Source organism: Leopardus geoffroyi, chromosome D3, assembly GCF_018350155.1.
Source record: "Leopardus geoffroyi isolate Oge1 chromosome D3, O.geoffroyi_Oge1_pat1.0, whole genome shotgun sequence".
Taxonomy (NCBI): Eukaryota; Metazoa; Chordata; class Mammalia; order Carnivora; family Felidae; genus Leopardus; species Leopardus geoffroyi.
This window is the reverse complement of record NC_059339.1, coordinates 36,984,447-37,002,977: the sequence shown is the minus strand read 5'-3', so window position 1 is coordinate 37,002,977 and position 18,531 is coordinate 36,984,447. Positions and strand designations below refer to the sequence as shown.

The following is an 18,531-nucleotide window of genomic DNA, read 5'->3' as shown; positions in this document are numbered from 1 at the left end:
CAAGTGGGGGAAGGGCAGAAACAGAGATACAGAATGTGAAGCAGGCTCCAGGCTCTGAGCTGTCAGCACAGAGCTTGACGCGGGGCTCGAACCCATGAACCATGATACCATGACCTGAGCTGAAGTCGGATGCTCAGCCAGCTCAACGCTCAAGCCACCCAGGCACCCCGGTGACTAGAAACTTTAAAATTACTTGTGCGGTTTACATTTCTACTGGATGGCATTAATTATAGAAAAATAATAAAAAGTATCATTTTTATTATTAGCATTTATAACAGCTACCATTTATTCCATGTCCAGAACTTTGTTATCTCACTGACTTCTCACATATATGTGTATATACACATACATATGCCTCTGTCTATTTTATGTGTAAGAAAATAGTAGTTCAGAGAGGTTAGTAAATTTGTCTAATGTCACCCAGCTGGTTGTGACCAACCCTGAGCTCTAACCCGCATTAGTCAGACTCCAAAGCCTGAGACCTACATCTGTGTTTCACCTCCACACCATTACATGTAGCTCCTTAATAGACCTGGGTCGGGGCGCCTGGGAGGCTCAGTTGGTTAAGCGTCCGACTTCGGCTCAGGTCATGATCTCACGGTTCGTGAGTTCCAGCCCCGCGTCGGGCTCTGTGCTGACAGCTCGGAGCCTGGAGCCTGTTTCAGATTCTGTGTCTCCCTCTCTCTCTCTGACCCTCCCCCGTTCATGCTCTGTCTCTCTCTGTCTCAAAAATATATAAACGTTAAAAAAAAAATAGACCTGGGTCATAATTTTTCCAATTTCTACGACAATACTTAGTGACTGGTTAATAAATGATGAATGAACAAACAATGAATCATCAAGGTTTGCAGTAAAGATGAAAAGAAATGGCATGAGTGTAGTGAAAGCATTCTGTAAACTTTGAAGCTTTTCACAAATACCAGGTATCATAATTATCCTCCTATGATAACCAATCTAGGTGGCCTTGCTGATCCAGTCGACTGGCCCAAGGCTACAAAGCCTTACCTGCCTGGGAAAATATCTTTTCTGTATCGCTAGCACCCTCTTGTGTCCCCATGTTGTAATAGCATAGTAGGACTGGACATAGGAAATTATCAAAAAAATTTAAAGTTGCCATTTTTTCTCTTTCACGCCTTCAAGATCTGTGCCTAGAAATCTGAGGGCTGTATTACCAACTTGTATTACAAGTTGGTCATCTCAGGTATATGAAATTCTGCTTTCCTCAATGAATGATTCTAAGTGATCCGTAATGTCGGGAAGGAAGCACAGCCCTGCAGAGCAACGTGAGAGTCAGCAGTCCGGGCACAGACCTCTGAGACTCTAGGGTTGGAGTCTTCCCATTTCCCACCCTGTATCTGGAAATCCCGTCCGACTCAAGAGACCCCTGAGCCTGTCCTCACAAACACTGCAGGCTTTGACACCACTCTGCCTTCGCCACGGTCACTGGGAGCACTTGACCACTGTCAAGTCCCACTTTCTCCCCCAGTGGAAGGGCACTTATTTGCTAGACCATCTGACCTCGTTTATAGGAGCTGATCGAGCTAAGGCAGGGCAAGCAGGGAAGACATAAGTCTTGGGTCTACACTGGCATTAACACAAGCACCAGTTGAGATAAAGTTACCCCATAGGCTGAGCCCTTTGTGACACATGTAAGTAGATGGATGGAGACTTCACATGGCGATTAGTAACGGCTCTGACTTCGCAGCCCACACACTCACCGCGGCAATTTTTAGCAGTCACGGCATCCCCATAGAAGCCGTCCGCACACCTCTCACAGTGGGCACCAGCCGTGTTCCCAATGCATTTCAGGCACTCTCCGGTGACGGAGTCACAGTGACCGGCCTCTAAGGGATCCACATTGCCGCTGCAGTCGCAGGGAACACAGGATTCCCCGGGCACTGTTGGGTTTCCATAGTAACCGTCTGCGCATCTGCAAAAAGGTTGAAGGAGGGATCCAACTGAATGCAAATACTCTAGACATGACCCCACCATCCAGGGATTCTCTGAATGGTTAATAAGTCAGACAGAACTCTTTTTACATAAGATTTATTGTGGAGTGCAACACTGAGTTTGGCGTTCAGATCTCCTCACTTGTTGTGAAGACAGAGAGTGCATCCAAAAATGAGCCATACATCCAAGTGGATGTGCACTCAGCCCTAGGCCAACTGTACCTGGATGCCACGGCCACGGGTATGGTGTGGCTCTCCTGAGGACTTTAGCCATAGCCGGGCGCTGATACTTACACGTGGGAAAAGACAGCGTTGGCTTTCAGGCGCCACAGGATGGCTGTTAAACTACCCCTCACCTCTGAAACTATCCAGAGTAAAGGGAGATTTCAACGTGTGAACAGCAAACACTGGCTCCTCGCTGTGTCTATTGTCACTGATGAGAACCCATATTAGCTCAAGGAGGCCGAATGCCGTTCTTGAAAATTTCCCAGGGAGTTTTTCACACTAGTTTTTTAATCGGCATACTGGCTTTTCTCTATAATTATGTGAAATAATAATCACACCCCAAAGCTCTAAAATCATACTTAGCTACACATTTAAAAGTAAACACATATATGGGGCGCCTGGGTGGCGCAGTCGGTTGGGCGTCCGACTTCAGCCAGGTCACGATCTCGCGGTCCGTGAGTTCGAGCCCCGCGTCGGGCTCTGGGCTGATGGCTCAGAGCCTGGAGCCTGTTTCCGATTCTGTGTCTCCCTCTCTCTCTGCCCCTCCCCCGTTCATGCTCTGTCTCTCTCTGTCCCAAAAATAAATAAACGTTGAAAAAAAAATAATAAATAAAAGTAAACACATATAACTGATATTGAAGTAACAAAAAAAGTCTGAGGCAACTTTTTAAAATCAATTGAGTGATGCAGACAGAGTACCTCTCGCACCAAGCTCCCGAGTATCCCGGTGCACACTGGTCACAGACCACTTCGTCCCCATCTTCTAGGTGGCAGGTGGGGCTGAAACTGTCAAAACACTACAGATTAACACAATTTTCCAATGGGTGGGGTAGAATTTCTAAACATTTAAAGTGTTCATCTTTTAGGGGCGCCTGGGTGGCTCAGACGGTTAAGCATCTGACTCTTGCTCTCGGGTCAGGTCATGATCTCATGGTTCATGAGTTCGAGCCCTTCATCGGGCTCTGTGTTGGCAGTGTGGAGCCCGCTTGGGATTCTCTCTCTCTCTCTCTCTCTCTCTCTCTCTCTCTCTCTCTGCGCCTCCTCTGCTTGCCCCCTCTCTCTCTCTCTCAAAATAAAATAAACATTAAAAATTTTTCAAAAACAAAAATAAAAATAAAATGCTCATCTTTTACCACTCCTTACAAACTTTCACTAGGTCTTTACTCCAGAACCCCCGTCCCCGACCATGCAGCCCATCTCACTGGGCAATGGCTGCTCACTGTTCCCTGTTCCTGCTTGTCCCTTAGCCCAGAGGGCACTTCTTCCCCTCTCTGGCTGGGTTCATCTTATCCCCCATCCCCAACTCAGCAGCCACCTCCTCCAGGACGCCTTCTCTGATGCTCCTCCTGGCCAAGCCAAGTTCCCCTCTCTGGGTTCCCTGTCACTCGTCTGCTTGCCTCGGAGCCCTCGCCACACTGGCCAAGAGGGAGCTCGAGCTTGTACATGACGGCCCATCAACATTCTCCAAAGGACCCCCACGGCTGACAAAGGTCCCTTCAACCTCTGTTCCTGGGTTTTGGGGGGACCTGTGAAGGGAGCCATGGGAGCAGCTGAGAGTCTCCCACGATTTCATCCGAGTAGCCCTGCCTGTATCTGTTTTGCACGGTGCAGTTTCAAATACAAATCCCCATGGGGGAATTCCCTGGGTCATGAAGGAAGAAGGGTCCTAAAGGGAAAACCAGCAAGGGAGAAGCAGGTTTTCAAACCACTGGCCTGCGAATGAGGCCTTGTGCACCACTGGCCCCTTCCACCTCCCCTCACGCTTTGTGCAGCAGGACCAACTGTGATTTCACAGATGGGATCTGCTCCTTTGTGCTACCCCACCTTGGCATACTCAGTTCCTCCTGCCCAGAAGGCCCTTCTCTGCGGCCTTCAAATTCCTTCTCATCCTCAAGCCGCAGATCAAAGGCTTTCTCTGAGTCATTCCTGGCAGATTCACACTCTCCGGACAGTGGACATACCTCCACTGAGACATGACCACACTGCGGGTTCCATGGGACCAGCAGCCGTGGATGAACACGTTGAACCATCCATGATGCTCAGTAGGCACTTGATAAATATCGGTTGAATCATTACGTGAGTTCAGCCCATTTTCAACGAGCCTCATATTTACCTATTTTGGTCATTATATCAAAAACTCCTTAAGGCCAGGAACAAAGTTTTATTTATTTCTGTGTACCTTATATGTCCCACACCACTGGTAGGTACATACCCTATACATTAAAAGAATTAACGAGCAACGTTAGACCCAGAGGAGCAAACCTGTGCATCTTTCCTTGCCATCACATAACTTTTCTTATTTAATTTAATGCACCAAACTTGTTCTTTTTTGTTTTTTGTTTTTTTTTAAAGAGAATCCAGGGGCACCTGGGTGGCTCAGTTGGTTAAACGTCCAACTTCAGCTCAGGTCATGATCTCACAGTTCGTGAGTTCGAGCCCGGCGTCGGGCTCTGTGCTGACAGCTCAGAGCCTGGAGCCTGCTTTGGATTCTATGTCTCCCTCTCTCTCTGCCCCTCCTCACTCATGCTCTGTCTCTCTGTCTTAAAAATAAATAAAACACTTAAAAAATAATAAAATCAAATAAAATAGAATAGAATCCATTCCTCCACCTTTAATCTTACTTAATTATCACCGGGTTATCACACTCTCGTCACACACAAAGTCTGGCTCTGAAGAAATCAATGCACATCTGAATAGACATTGTGGCCGCACCGGGTGGAGCCCACCGGTGGAGTTGCCGGGCTTACTTGTTGGAGGCTGTGGAGAGGGGGCAGGCACACTGCTGGCAGTCCCTAGGAGTCCCTCGGGAAGGCAGCCCGTAGAAGCCGGGCGCGCACTGCTCACAGTGGTCCCCGGTGGTGTTGTGCTTGCACGCCTAGAACACGTGAATGAGGAGAAGACTCAGTTCAGGTCTCCTTAAAGGACTCTCTGATTCATCTACAAACAACTTGAAGTCAGAGTGGGAGGGGAAAAGAAACAAAAAAAAAGATCAAATGCTCAAACAAGTCACCAAACCCTGTCATATGAGGAGGGGTTGCCTGTGTCCAGATAAATGAACTAAAAAATGTAATTTGCACAATCTGTATAAATGAGAAGATTTCACTTCAGCCCATGTTGGAGGAACTGCTACCAGACTTGCCCGTCTGTGGGAAAGAACTAGAAAACTGGAGCAAAACATATCGAACAACTTCTTTCAGACACTGGACCACAGAGGGGTGCGGAAATACCTGAGACAAGGGAGGTGATGGGATGAACCCACGACCACATGTCTTTCTGCCCGGAGACACTTGCCAAGCTGGCAGGGAGTTGTGGGGGGCGGGGTGGGCAAGAAGGTGGTTTTGCTGAGTTGAGGAGACGGAGGTCAGAGTATGGGGAGGCTGGAACTGCAAGAATTTGGGCAGAGAACCAGAACTTCACAGAATAAGAGCTCCAGAAATCCCCACGGGAGACCCCTTCAAATAGCTACTGAATACTAAACTTCTTGTGTGTAGAGCGCGTTTCCATGAGGTCAGCTGAAAAATTCAGAACTCACACAGAGCCCCAGGGACACTAGAATTGTAACCGGCCAGTATGGAGAATCTTTGTCAAACACCCAGAGCGCCCAGCAGAGACCCCAGAAGAAAAACTCATTTGCAGAAGGGTTAAGCCTGCCCTAGAATAGAGGTTATTTTAGACCCACCCTAACAAAACTTAAAAACAAACCTGGTGGGGCGCCTGGGTGGCGCAGTCGGTTAAGCGTCCGACTTCAGCCAGGTCACGATCTCACGGTCCGTGAGTTCGAGCCCCGCGTCGGGCTCTGGGCTGATGGCTCAGAGCCTGGAGCCTGCTTCTGATTCTGTGTCTCCCTCTCTCTCTGCCCCTCCCCCGTTCATGCTCTGTCTCTCTCTGTCCCCAAAAAAATAAATAAACGTTGAAAAAAAAAAAAAAATTTAAAAAAAAAAACAAACCTGGAGACAATCAAGCTGACCTATGGTAATTTACTGCGTGCCAAAACAAACTCTGACATTCTTTAAAGGAAAGCGACAAAATCCAAAAACTTAACAATGCACAATGTTCATCATGCAATCAAAAACTACTGGGTAGGGGCGCCTGGTTGGCTCCGTTGGTTAAGCATCTGACTCTTGATTTCGGCTCAGCTCATGACCCCAGGGTTGTGTGTTCGAGCCCCGCCTCGGGCTCTGCACTGGGCATCGAAGCTGCTTAGGATTCTCTATCTCCCTCTCTCTCCCTCTGCCCCCTTCCTCTGCTCTCTCTCTCTCTCTCTCTCTCTAAAAAAAACCCAAAAAAAAAAAATAAACAAAAAAACCCTACTGGGTATGCTTCCACTAGTCAAATCTGGGAAAATTTGGAATCCATGAGTCCAGAGAGATAATTAGTAGGTAATAAGTAAACATAAGAAAGGGGTGTGGGGTTCTTGCTTAGAGTGGAGGCTGTGTGCCAACCAGTAAGCATGGGGGGGAGTGCTGGAGTTGGAGAGCTACCCTTTTGCAAACATCGTGGTGGTGGGGCCAGAATCATCAGCGACTGCTACATCTAAGGGGAAAATTTGATGATGATTATGTCCACTTGCAAAATAGGTATGATATGATTTTTTGCTCAAAGGGCCAGAATGGGGTTTTCTTTTTCTTTGGGAAAGCCATTATGTAGTTCTGCTAAAAAACCTACTGAGGGTCTGTTTTTTTCTTTTCATTTAAGATTCTTTTTTAATTTGAAAGAGAGAGAGAGAGTGTGTATGAGCAGGGGAGAGGGGCAGAAGGGGGAGAGAGAGAGAGATAGAGAGAGAGAGAAGCATAACAGGCTCCACGCTCAGTGCAGAGCCAGATGCAGGGCTCAACCCCACAACCTTGGGATCATGACCTGAGCCGAAATCAAGAGTTGGACGCTCAACCCACTGAGCCACCCGGGCACCACTACTGCCGGGCCCCAAGTATCTGTTTTAATGCTGTCTCAGTCACCATCGCTTTAAGTGACCAGCCCCGTTGGAGGAGCTGGTATGTTAAGGATGAGAATGTTCATCTCCTTGGGAAGGAAAAACATCTTCTCTTGATTGGAAAAGAAAAATAACTTCACAGTGGAAAAACCCGACTGTCACCACCTTATCCGGCTGTCCCAGGCTAACGTCCCCGGGAAGAAGACCAGACCGCATGCTCCTGACAGTGTGCACCGAGAGGGCATGTCACCTTCGCGTCTTCTTGCCTAAAATGCTTGACACTGGAAAGGAATGGGACATGAGTGGAAAACCTGACGAAATCGGAGTGAAGTCCGCAGCTCCGTGGATGGGATGCTGCCAGCGTGAATTTCTTAGTTTCAATCACTGGACTCTGGTTATGCAAGACCATCAGGGGATGACGTGTGAAGGTTGCACAGGGTCTCTCTACACTGGTTTTGTAAGCCTTTCTGTACATCTAACATGGTTTCCAAAACTTTTTCAATGATAAAAATCATTATCATTTATTATATTTAGAACTTGAAGGCCAGTGGCTATCAGCATCTTCGCTTTAACGGGAGTATCTATTTTTATATTTTGTCAATATATATTCATAGAAGCCTGTGCAAACACCCTTTCAGCTCGCCTGTACCTTAAGTCATCGGTGCCACAACCACGGTCTGCCGACCACCCCTCGCTATTGGCAGAGGCCCTTGGAAGGCTGGCCTCGAGAACGCACACGGCAAGGCAGAGGCATTTAAAAAAAGCAGCGACCTCATCAAGCTCTGGGAAACGATCCTGAGGCACTGAGTGTGTGTGCAAATCATCATTTTATGCATTTCCTACAGACACTTGCATTCCCAGAACAAAGAAAGGAACAAAGAACAAAATGAAAGCTTTACTTACAGAATCAAGAAAAACCAGGCTCTAGAGAGAATAAGCAATCCAGGGCATCTCCCTGGGTCTGATAATTAATTTTCCCTAGCCCTAGGACTCAATCAATCTCTTTTGGAAAGAGTATGAAGGTTTCCCTGCGGTGAATCAGACTCAGCTGATTAACATATGTGTTCACTCCATCTACGTGCAGTAAATCCATTAGAACCCAGGAGTATGGCCTGGCTTCCGGGCAAAAGAACCGAAAAGAATTTCTGATTGAAGTTAAAAAACAAGTCTTGCCCTGTATCTGCCCCAAAGTTCATTCTCAAGATTAACTGCATATTTGTCAAGCCATGTTTCAACTCATGTTGCATGAAAGAAGCACTTGTTTGAAGAGTTTATCCAAGCTAACAACTATGAAGCATTATATATTGTACAAATGAGTGTGATTATCAGAAGTTTTATTATCCCTTTTATGATATACTCTGTAATATGTTAAAAAATGCTAGCATTTTCATGTAAAACACCTGATCCTTTTTATTTAATTGGTGGATAATATTTTCTACCTGTATATAGCTTTATAATCTTACAAAGTAAATTCGTTGTTCTAATAAAAGACCCGCAAAGAAATTATATATCCCTTTTCTGTTTTCACCAAAGTAACCTTTTTTTTTTTTTTTTTTTTCCCCAAAAAAGAGTGTGTGTGGCGGGGGGAAGCAGGAAACATTTTATGACATGAACTTAAGTCTGCAAATTTCCTTTGGAGTCTACAAGGGCAGGGATAATCTCCTGTGAAGGAAGCATTTTGTTCAAAACCACTTCTGCATAGCAGATGGCTTCGGGATGGGTGGGAGGGGGCACTCAAGGTTTTAGGAACAGACTCACAAAGCAAACGCCGTGGATATCGCATTCAGCTGCATGGCCATGGCATTCACAGGGTTGACAAATTCCTCCAAAGAGTATTCCATCCACACGATAATAGCCAGGGAGACAGGACTGCAAAAGAGGGGCAGGTAACACACACCGGTGAAGGCAACCTTGGACATTATCGAAATCAGCATCTTTTTTTATTATTATTTAAAAATTTTTTTGGGGCGCCTGGGTGGCGCAGTCAGTTAAGCGTCCGACTTCAGCCAGGTCACGATCTCGCGGTCCGTGAGTTCGAGCCCCGCATCAGGCTCTGGGCTGATGGCTCAGAGCCTGGAGCCTGTTTCTGATTCTGTGTCTCCCTCTCTCTCTGCCCCTCCCCCGTTCATGCTCTGTCTCTCTCTGTCCCAAAAATAAATAAACGTTGAAAAAAAAAAAATTAAAAATTTTTTTAAGTTTATTTATTTATTGAGGGGGAGAGAGAGAGAGAAAGAGCGAGCATGAGTGGGGGAGCGGGAGAGAGAGAGGGAGACAGAGAATTCCAAGTAGGCTCCACACTGTCAGTGAAGAGCCCCACACAGGGCTCGAAATCAGGAAACCTCGAGACTGTGACCTGAGCCAAAATCAAGAGCGGACGCTTAACCAACTGAGCCACCCAGGCGCCCCTCATCTTCTTTTCAATTCGTTAGAAACATAAACGGCTCCATTTTCCAGAAGTAGAGAAACTTCTCTTTTTCCCCTCAAACTTCTTTGTCGAGGCATCATCTACGTGCCATAAAATGCTCCCATTTTAAGGGCACGGTTCAATGAATTTTTTAGTAAACTTCCCAAAGTGTGCAACCGTCACCATAAATCTAGCTCCTTATTTATTTTTTGTTATTAGTTATTTATTTTTAATTTTTAAATTTAAAAAAATGTATATATAATTTATTGCCAGGTTAGCCAACATACAGTGTGCAAGTGTGCTCTTGGTTTTGGGGGTAGATTCCCGTGATTCATCGCTTACATACGACACCCAGTGCTCATCCCAACCGGTGCCCTCCTCAATGCCCACCACCCACTAACCCCTTATTTCTTTTTAAAGGTAGACGCACGCACACCCAAACCTGGTGGCTATACAATGGGTCTGCATGTACTTCAGCGGTATCTCACTGCAATATTATTAGAAATCATGTGGGGCGCCTGGGTGGCTCAGTCGGTTGAGCATCCGACTTCGGCTCAGGTCATGATCTCGCGGTCCGTGAGTTCGAGCCCCGCATCGGGCTCTGGGCTGACCGCTCAGAGCCTGGAGCCTGTTTCCGGTTCTGTGTCTCCCTCTCTCTCTGACCCTCCCCCGTTCATGCTCTCTCTCTGTCTCAAAAAGAAATAAACGTTAAAAAAAATTAAAAAAAAAAAAAGAAATCATGTAACACTCAGCCACTTAACCAGTGTTTCGATCAAGAGGGCATTTTCCTCTCAACTTGATTTTATTTTCTTCTGCTTATAACTCACTAAATATTACCATCAAAGTCTTCAAGCGTAGGTCGGTGTCAAACCGCATCAGTTTAATGGAGCAAGCGTTACAGGTGTGCTTTCTGAAGTATCCAGGGCCATCCCCTGCCTGTGAGGAGCTGGGGACCGCCCCGGACACAGTCACCCATGTCATAACTCTCATGATGACCCTGAGAAATATTCTGTTTGATAGACAGGAAATCTGGAACACAGAACAGTTAGGCACCAGGCCCACTGTGCCAGTGGAGCGAGTAAAGTCGCCACCCAGACCCGTGGCCACAGGGCTGCCCGGGGCCACACCAGACACAAAACATGTTCAGAATGCAGACTGGGGAGTGATGACTTTGGAGGCCAGCATACTCCCGTGGGGCCACGGATGAGGGATGTGGATTTCGTTTTTATTTGTTGTAAAAAGTATTAAAACTGCATTTTCATTATATAAATAATATATACATGCATTCATTCACACTGACCTTGTGAGTGTCCTCTAATACCTCCATGCAGCCATACTCCCCTCAAGGGCAATGGGCTAGTCTACAGGTGGGCACCGACTGGGGTGGGGGTCTGTGTGGTCACTACAGGGCTATCAAGAATTCCATTCCTGGGGTGCCTGGGTGGCGTCTGACTCTTGATCTCAGCTCAGGTCCTGATCTCAAGGTTCGTGAGTTTGAGCCCCACCTCGGGCTCTGTGCGGATGGTGCAGAGCCTGCTTGGGATCTTGTCTCTCCTTCTCTCTGCCCCACCCCAGCTCGTGCTCTCTCTCTCTCTCTCTCAAAATAAATAAATAAACTTAAAAAAAAAAAAAAAAAAAAAGAATTCCATTCCCCACCAATAGCTGCCCGATTCCTTATGTCAGCTTTTGATTAAAGAATTCGTTCTTTTGTCTGACAAAAACACTGAAACATTTGTGTTAAGCTTCGTGCACTTGCTTCAGCCATCATTGTAGGCACATCAGTACTTTTCTCTCCAAACCCAGTGGACTTTTGAGTTCTGCAGCAGCAACTGCTCACTGCTGCCCCCTCTTGGTCTAGCTGGGACAGGCTTTTACTTGATCTGCCAGCTTTCCTATTTCCACATCCCACACTCTATAAGGTAGCCTTAAGGTCATTTACCGTTAAATATTAACTACACAGGAATTAGGACCTACAGACATTTCCTTGGCCTAAGAATAAATGTTTCAGATCTAAAAAAAAAAAGTTCATTGGATCAAAAAAGAAACAACTCTGCAAAAAATTTAAAATAGCAATAGAAATATTTAATTAAATATTTACATCATGAAGCATGGGCCAGCTTTCTTAACTGCAATGTTTATAATTGATAAACATCCATAAAAATGAATCATAAATACAGTGTTCTCACTTTGTAAAAATGATTGCCAGACAATCACAGCCAATGACAAATGTTCATAATTATAGTCAGTCTTGAACACGGGAGAGGCGGGACCGTGAGGTGGTTAACAGCACAGATGAACTTGAAACCTGATGTGACTACTTCCTAGCTCTTTCCTACAGAAAGAGGTTAGAATAGTGCCAAATACACAGAAAGTTATCAATACTTATGTCCAAATCATTTCAAAATATATTTCAAAGAAAAAATTTTTAACCAACAGATTACTTTTAGTGATGATTCAAGTGCATTTTCTCACCCTTCATTGTGGGATGGAGCTCACCTAAGTTAACATAGCTGGGGGCCATAAAAAAGTCTCAAAACGGGCCTGGCTTGTCCAGTGCTTTCTAGATTGCATGCTGGTGATTAGTAAACATTCAGATACAATCAAGTTCAGTCCTCCTTAGACAAGTTCAGTCCTCCTTAGAAATGCAAAATATGGCATGCAGTTTTCCAGATGACTAAGGCAAGAGGGCAGACTTAATTCGGAGCATTTCCAGGTGCCCCAGAACCCCCCTCTGTAGGCGGCACCAGATTTCTTTAAACATTGTGTTTGCTAATATTCCTATAGCCTCTAAGAGTCTGAGCCAAACATGGGGTTTCTAAAGTTAAAAACCAAGTGTGGGCCACTGTATTACCTTCAGGGTGCTTTCTTCCCCTTAGGAAAGAACAAAAGGGAGGGGTCAGGAAGGGAATAAGAGAAGCCTTACCTCACAGGAGATCCCTGCATAGCCTTGGGGACATTCGCAGTGCTCCACCTCCGTGGCCAGTGCCAGGTCTATAACGTTAGGGCTGGCTGTGTCCAAAGAGACAGAATCCAACCTACCAATAGATAGGGGTCATCATGTGACTTAGATACCCACCTGCAAATGACATCTAACACTTTGAGGAAGGTAGATTCTTTTTTTTTTTTTTTTTCCAACGTTTATTTATTTTTGGGACAGAGAGAGACAGAGCATGAACGGGGGAGGGGCAGAGAGAGAGGGAGGCACAGAATCGGAAACAGGCTCCAGGCTCTGAGCCATCAGCCCAGAGCCCGACGCGGGGCTCGAACTCACGGACCGCGAGATCGTGACCTGGCTGAAGTCGGACGCTTAACCGACTGCGCCACCCAGGCGCCCCTGAGGAAGGTAGATTCTTAAAAAAGGCCTGTTCAAGCAAAACAGTGATGTGACTTTTGTAAGTAAAGATTTTCACACCAATATGATTTCTGCAAGCCATCAGTATTCGCTGGAAAGCCTTTGCAACATTTGGTGGAAAGACATGTGATTGCCCAGACAGCTGTGGGAAGGATCTGATGCTGTCCAGTCTGAGCTGAAGTGCTTCAGAAAAACGAATCTATTCAATAATCCTATCTTGAATACAGAGATTGTCCTTAAATGCAGAATTCCGTGTTTGCTTTAGCTGTAGCCAATGTTTATACTTAGCCTGGCATTGCCAGAAATTGCCCTTCTAGAAGCAATAAAAAGACTAAGGATGGGAACATTAGCTTAAATAGACAGTAAAATCTAAGACCGTTAACATCGGGAGGGTGAAAACTAGATAGATGCAAGATGGTCCAGCCAATTGTTAACTTGTCAGCAAGTTCTCAGAAAAACACCCTAAATGTTTCTGATCCTGACGTCAAGACTATCTCCTTACTGAGACACACATTTGTCATGGACAACTATTCTTACATCTTCCATAAAATTATAGTAATAAAAATATTTTTACAACAGCTGGTTCCACTAGGTGTGCCCTTAAAATAATCAAGTAAAATATATTATGCTTAAAATGCATAATAACAGATAAAGACAAGATTAAAATACCTTCACCAAAACCCTTCCCTCTCTTTCAATACCCACCTGTAAAGAGCCATTTTTGCAGAATTATAGTTGGCTCTGATCAGGAGATGTGTCACATTGGCAAGGACAGTCATCAGTTGGTCACGATCTATCTCCTTTTTGTTATTAAAATCTCGGAAGTTCTCTGGCACAAGTCTGACCACGTTTAAATACTCTTCATAGGGCTGTAATGACAGGCCCTCGGCCTGGGTGCTTAAAGTGAGTCCATTTCCCTAACATTCAAAACAAGAGGAAATATATTTGTAATTCAACTTCATGGCCAAAAAGTAAAAGCAAATTTGTATTCAGCAACATGGCTTTTCATTTGTGCTTAGGTTCTCAGGGTAAACATGTAATTGTGTCTATAGCTCTTGGTCCAGAACAATCAGAGGAAAGGTGTTTCAATGTAGCACCCTCAGAGGGAATCAGACTGTAAATGTAAAGACGGGGTACTTCCCTGGGATCTCAGAAAAGAAACGGCATATATTCGCTCACAATTTTCCTCAAAGCAATCAATCTGACACACCTAATCTTTTTTTTTAAAACTTTTAAAAAATGTTTTCACTTATATTTGAGAGAGAGAGAGAGAAACAGTGTGTGAGTGGGGGAGGGGCAGAGAGAGATGGAGTCAGAATCCAAAGCCGCCTCCAGCCTCTGAGCTGTCAGGACAGAGCCCAACGCGGGGCTCGAACCCACGAGCTGTGAGATCATGACCTGAGCTGACGCTGGACGCTCAACTGACTGAGCCCAGGCGCCCCATGACACCCATAATCTTTAACTGAAGAGCAAAAGTAGAAAAAGTATGTAAAAATACCTCTAGCTTTCATAAATTGCCATTCACAAAAATGCTTTATGTCACACGGTTGCCACCCCGAGCAGGCTGGACAGGGAGATTTCAGTCATTAAAGGTGCAGACTAGAATCTGAAGTGGTTTCTTACCTTTGGGAAAACTACCGGGGAGGCTGAGCTGGGCCTTTTGGTGACGGGGGACGAGAAGAGTCAGGGGACAGGATTAGGGACAGAGGCTGAGAACAAAAATGGCACTGCATCTCCTGTCCCCACACTGCCAGGCGCTGTCACCTAACCATTCATATGGGGGCCAACGTGGCAGGAGGAGACAGAGGGAGTCAAATGGCTGGCAAGGTAGTTCCAACATCAAGACAAACACCTGACTCCCTTTTAAATGTGAAAAGATGTGTCAGCCTCCAAGATCCAGGGAAGAGCCGCGCGTGCTCCCCTGAGGCAGTTCCGGAAATGGACCCAGAGACACTCAGTCTGGTCAGTTTCCAGATGAGGCAAAGCACTGCTGAATGACCACCCGGCCAAGCGCTCCTTGCTACTAGAGCCTCCCTTAGCTACTCGGAGTCACAAAACTGTCACCCAACTAAGCCCTTGAGCTCCACAGCAAAGCAGCGTGAGAGCACCTACCTTGATGATGACATCGGTGTGGGACATGAGGTCGCCATCCACTGTCTCCACTGGAATATCATAGGACACTGTGTACTTCAGGAATCCACCGAAAGCAGTCAGCTGAAATACGTAAGCAAGCGTGAACACCAAGGGCAAATCATCACAGCCCCTCAGCAAGAGAAAGTGGTGGCTAGGATCCATCGGGAAACAACCAGGCGACAAGGTGTCCAAGTGGCCACAGTATGTAAGGAGGTTCACATTAAGCCAGTGAAAAGAAAGCACATTACAAGAATATTTTGTTTAATTGATATTACCATAAGGCAGGACATAATTTTTCTAATGTTTATTTTTGAGAGAGAGAGAGAGAGAGAGAGAGAGAGGAGGGAGGGACAGAGAGAGAGGGAGACAGAGGATCTGAAGCTCAACAGCAAAGAGCTTGATGCGGGGCTCGAACTCACGAACCACAAGACCATGACCTGAGCTGTCAGATGTGGAACTGACTGAGCCACCTAGGCGTCTGGATGCAGGATATAATTTAAGTGGACAGAAGAAAGATGTACTCCTTCTTAGAGACCCTAAGGTTAATTAGCATAAATAAACTCCTGTGAATCACACAATAGACATGTATTTCACTTAAATCCTCTAGGATTTAGGAGTTAAATCCATGACAATAACCCCAACATTCTGATCTCACTGCCTGATTGTAGGAGAACAATAAGGAACCTGTCTCATCTGCCAGAAGAAAGACAAAAGCTTTATCTTCCTGGTCATAGCCTCTAATGTAAAGTGGAGATTTTCTTTGCGACAGGTATGTTACAACAATATCATGTTCAGAATCTAGTCTTTGCACCACAGAATCGGAGAGGCGATCTTAACAGAAAAAAAGAAATCACTGACTATTGGTAATAAGATCACATAAACAGAGTACATCTTCTAGGATTATAATTTGATGGGAAAAAGGAAATCATTTTCAAAATAAGCACCACTTAAACCTAAATCTAAGTAAAACAAAATCTAAAATTAAAATATAACCAACAAATGAAACAGAAGCTTACCAAGCTAAAAAACCTACACTACGATGAAACATACCATTACTTTATTTTTTTATTTAAAGAAGAAAAATTTTTTTAATGTTTATTTATTTTTGAGAGACAGAGACGTGGCACAAGTTGGGCAGGGGCAGATAGAGAGGGAGACACAGAAGCAGGCTCCAGGCTCCAAGCTGTCAGCACAGAGCCCGACGCGGGGCTCAAACCCACGAGCTGTGAGATCATGACCTGAGCTGAAGTCGGCCGCTCAGCCGACTGAGCCACCCAGGCGCCCCAACATACCATTACTTTAAAACAAACTGAACGCATGGCGAAGGTGAACACGGAGCTCGTGTTACTGAGATGGATTCCACTGAGTATATTCCCAGGTCATCCGAATCTGGGGAGAAGGCATTATTGGTGAGGAGGAAGGGGACAACAGCCTTGAAGGGAGACTTAAGTCACAGCAACCAAATTTCTGCCTCACGGAACCACCATTTTGCATTTTCTTCAAATGGAAAGTACTCTATCTGTCGCTGACTGTGGATGTTAGGCGAGAGACAGCCTGTCCCGACGCTGAAACCGGCAGTGCCCCAGCCTCACAGCGCAGCCCTCCCTGCCTGAGTACCTCCTACGTGCCAGGCTCACTACCGTGCCATGGGGCCAAGGTATGTACAGGGCTAACCAGACAAAGCAGGAATGTGACCGACACTTCACACAGGCCCACGTGATCCAGGGACCCAGAGCAAAGTAGAAAGTCTGTCAGGGGAGGAGGGGCCCAGGCTTCTTACAACAGACTGCTTATGACCGGTATGGCCGAGTAAAAAGTCCGTCTTTTAATGATGTAATAAAGTCAAGTAAGGATAAGCAAGACCATGTGGGTCAGGCAAGTGTAAGCAAATGCTGTATAATTTTCTGTCAAACCCTCAAGTGACCATAAGACGACTTAAAGCGCCAAGTTACGTTCTTTCTTAACGTGCCTTGAGATCTTTGTCCAAGCTGTTACTTCCGATGATGGCCCTACCTTATTTCCGAGGTAGGCCTCCGGTGCCGACCAGTAATACTTGGAAGTCAGCCTCTGCGTGGCCACCGTGTTGTTGATGCTAATCTGATGACGCCCACCCAGTGCATCTTGCTGAGATGGGATCTTGCTCGGACTGATCAGGTCGGTGACAAGCCACCCAGACATGTCTTTCACCTTAAAAAAAGATTCAGAATTTAGGCATACGAAATAGAAGTCATCTTAGGTTTCACCCAGAAATCCTCATGGTGAAGAAACAGATCCAGAAAGCTTAGCTAGGGACAGAGCTAACACACTGTGGCCACAGAACCACACGACCCATGACCCTTCTACCTGTCAAAGGGCCGAGAAGACCTGAGAACGAGTCAAACACTCCTCAAATCCAGATCAATTACAGCCAGGTAGGTGAGCAAAACTGTCAAGGCCACGGATATATATCTTAGATTAAAAAAAAAAATGGCAAAGACCTTAATAAATGCATTGAACAAAATGTCTTTTGCTAACTCTGATTTCTTCATCATTGCTTCCTGTTTTTTACCAACAAGCTGAAAAGTATATCAGTATAACCTCCAGATCCTATCCTCCCAATTTGTCACCTACAAAGAGAGGACAAGCCATCGCACCAGCATGGTGGCCACAGGGATTCACCTTCATTCTCAGGTACTGACTGAGATTCCCACTCCCTCCCCTATGTGGTTCCCTCTCCTCCTAACCTGCCAGTGATGGAGGGAGGGGAAAGGGAGGTCAAGGAGAGTCAGGGACTAGCAACTCCCAACCCCTCCCTGAATACCAGTCTCCCGAGATGGGCCATGGGGAGGCAAGGCGGTTCCCATGGATGAGCCCTATGCCCTACAGTCCTCCCTAACCCCCAGCCATCACACTGTCCTCCCAAGGCACCACGTGGTATCCCCCTAGGACTTCCTACTCCCAGAACAACTGAGGTTACCTTTCCTCATAATCCCTATGTCACTCACTGTTGCTCCTACCCTCACCAGGTTCTCTGAACTAGAAAATTCTGCATGACCCCTTGTCCTGATGTGCTTCCTGGCCCGAGACCAGTGTGGAGCAGATGCGGTGAGATCTGACCCCACAACCTGATACATTTCCCCACAGGAGAAATTTAAACGTGATACATTCTACGATACCATAATATCCTATTGTTTGGATAGGGAAATGTATGTAGGAACAAACACATGACCAGGAAAGAAACTTTTGTGACACTTTAGTAGTAAGCTGCCTCTGATCTATGCCAATGTCATTCCAAACTGCTGAGAGGGGTATTACAGGGAAAGACAGCCTCCATGCTTTAGAACACAGCTCCCAGACAGCTCATTTGAGACGGCTCGCTTCTTAAATCCTGGCTCCGGGAAGGTACCCGCACCTGACTGATGGACCAAGAAAGGCTGTCGCAGACATCAGAAACGCCAAAGCAGAAGCACTCCGAGCAGCCCTCAGGGTTTCTCTCCTTCAAGTTATAGAATCCTGGCTTGCAGAGGTCACAATTTTCCCCTTCAACATTTTCCTGCAT

General features: G+C 45.9%; 1 protein-coding gene across 3 annotated transcripts in view; it reads right to left on the bottom strand.

Annotated features, from left to right (window-relative positions):
- LAMA1 (laminin subunit alpha 1) overlaps positions 1-18,531 on the bottom strand; it is a 168,478-nt gene that overhangs the window by 76,378 nt on the left and 73,569 nt on the right. For all 3 annotated transcript variants that reach the window (XM_045459554.1, XM_045459555.1, XM_045459557.1), the window contains exons 11-19: positions 18,385-18,525; positions 17,007-17,180; positions 14,973-15,074; positions 13,566-13,777; positions 12,432-12,543; positions 8,863-8,973; positions 4,922-5,049; positions 2,874-2,960; positions 1,719-1,930 (exon numbers count right to left, since the gene is read on the bottom strand). In XM_045459554.1, coding sequence (XP_045315510.1) covers positions 1,719-1,930; positions 2,874-2,960; positions 4,922-5,049; positions 8,863-8,973; positions 12,432-12,543; positions 13,566-13,777; positions 14,973-15,074; positions 17,007-17,180; positions 18,385-18,525 — 1,279 coding nt within the window. The remainder of the gene's footprint in view (positions 1-1,718; positions 1,931-2,873; positions 2,961-4,921; positions 5,050-8,862; positions 8,974-12,431; positions 12,544-13,565; positions 13,778-14,972; positions 15,075-17,006; positions 17,181-18,384; positions 18,526-18,531) is intronic.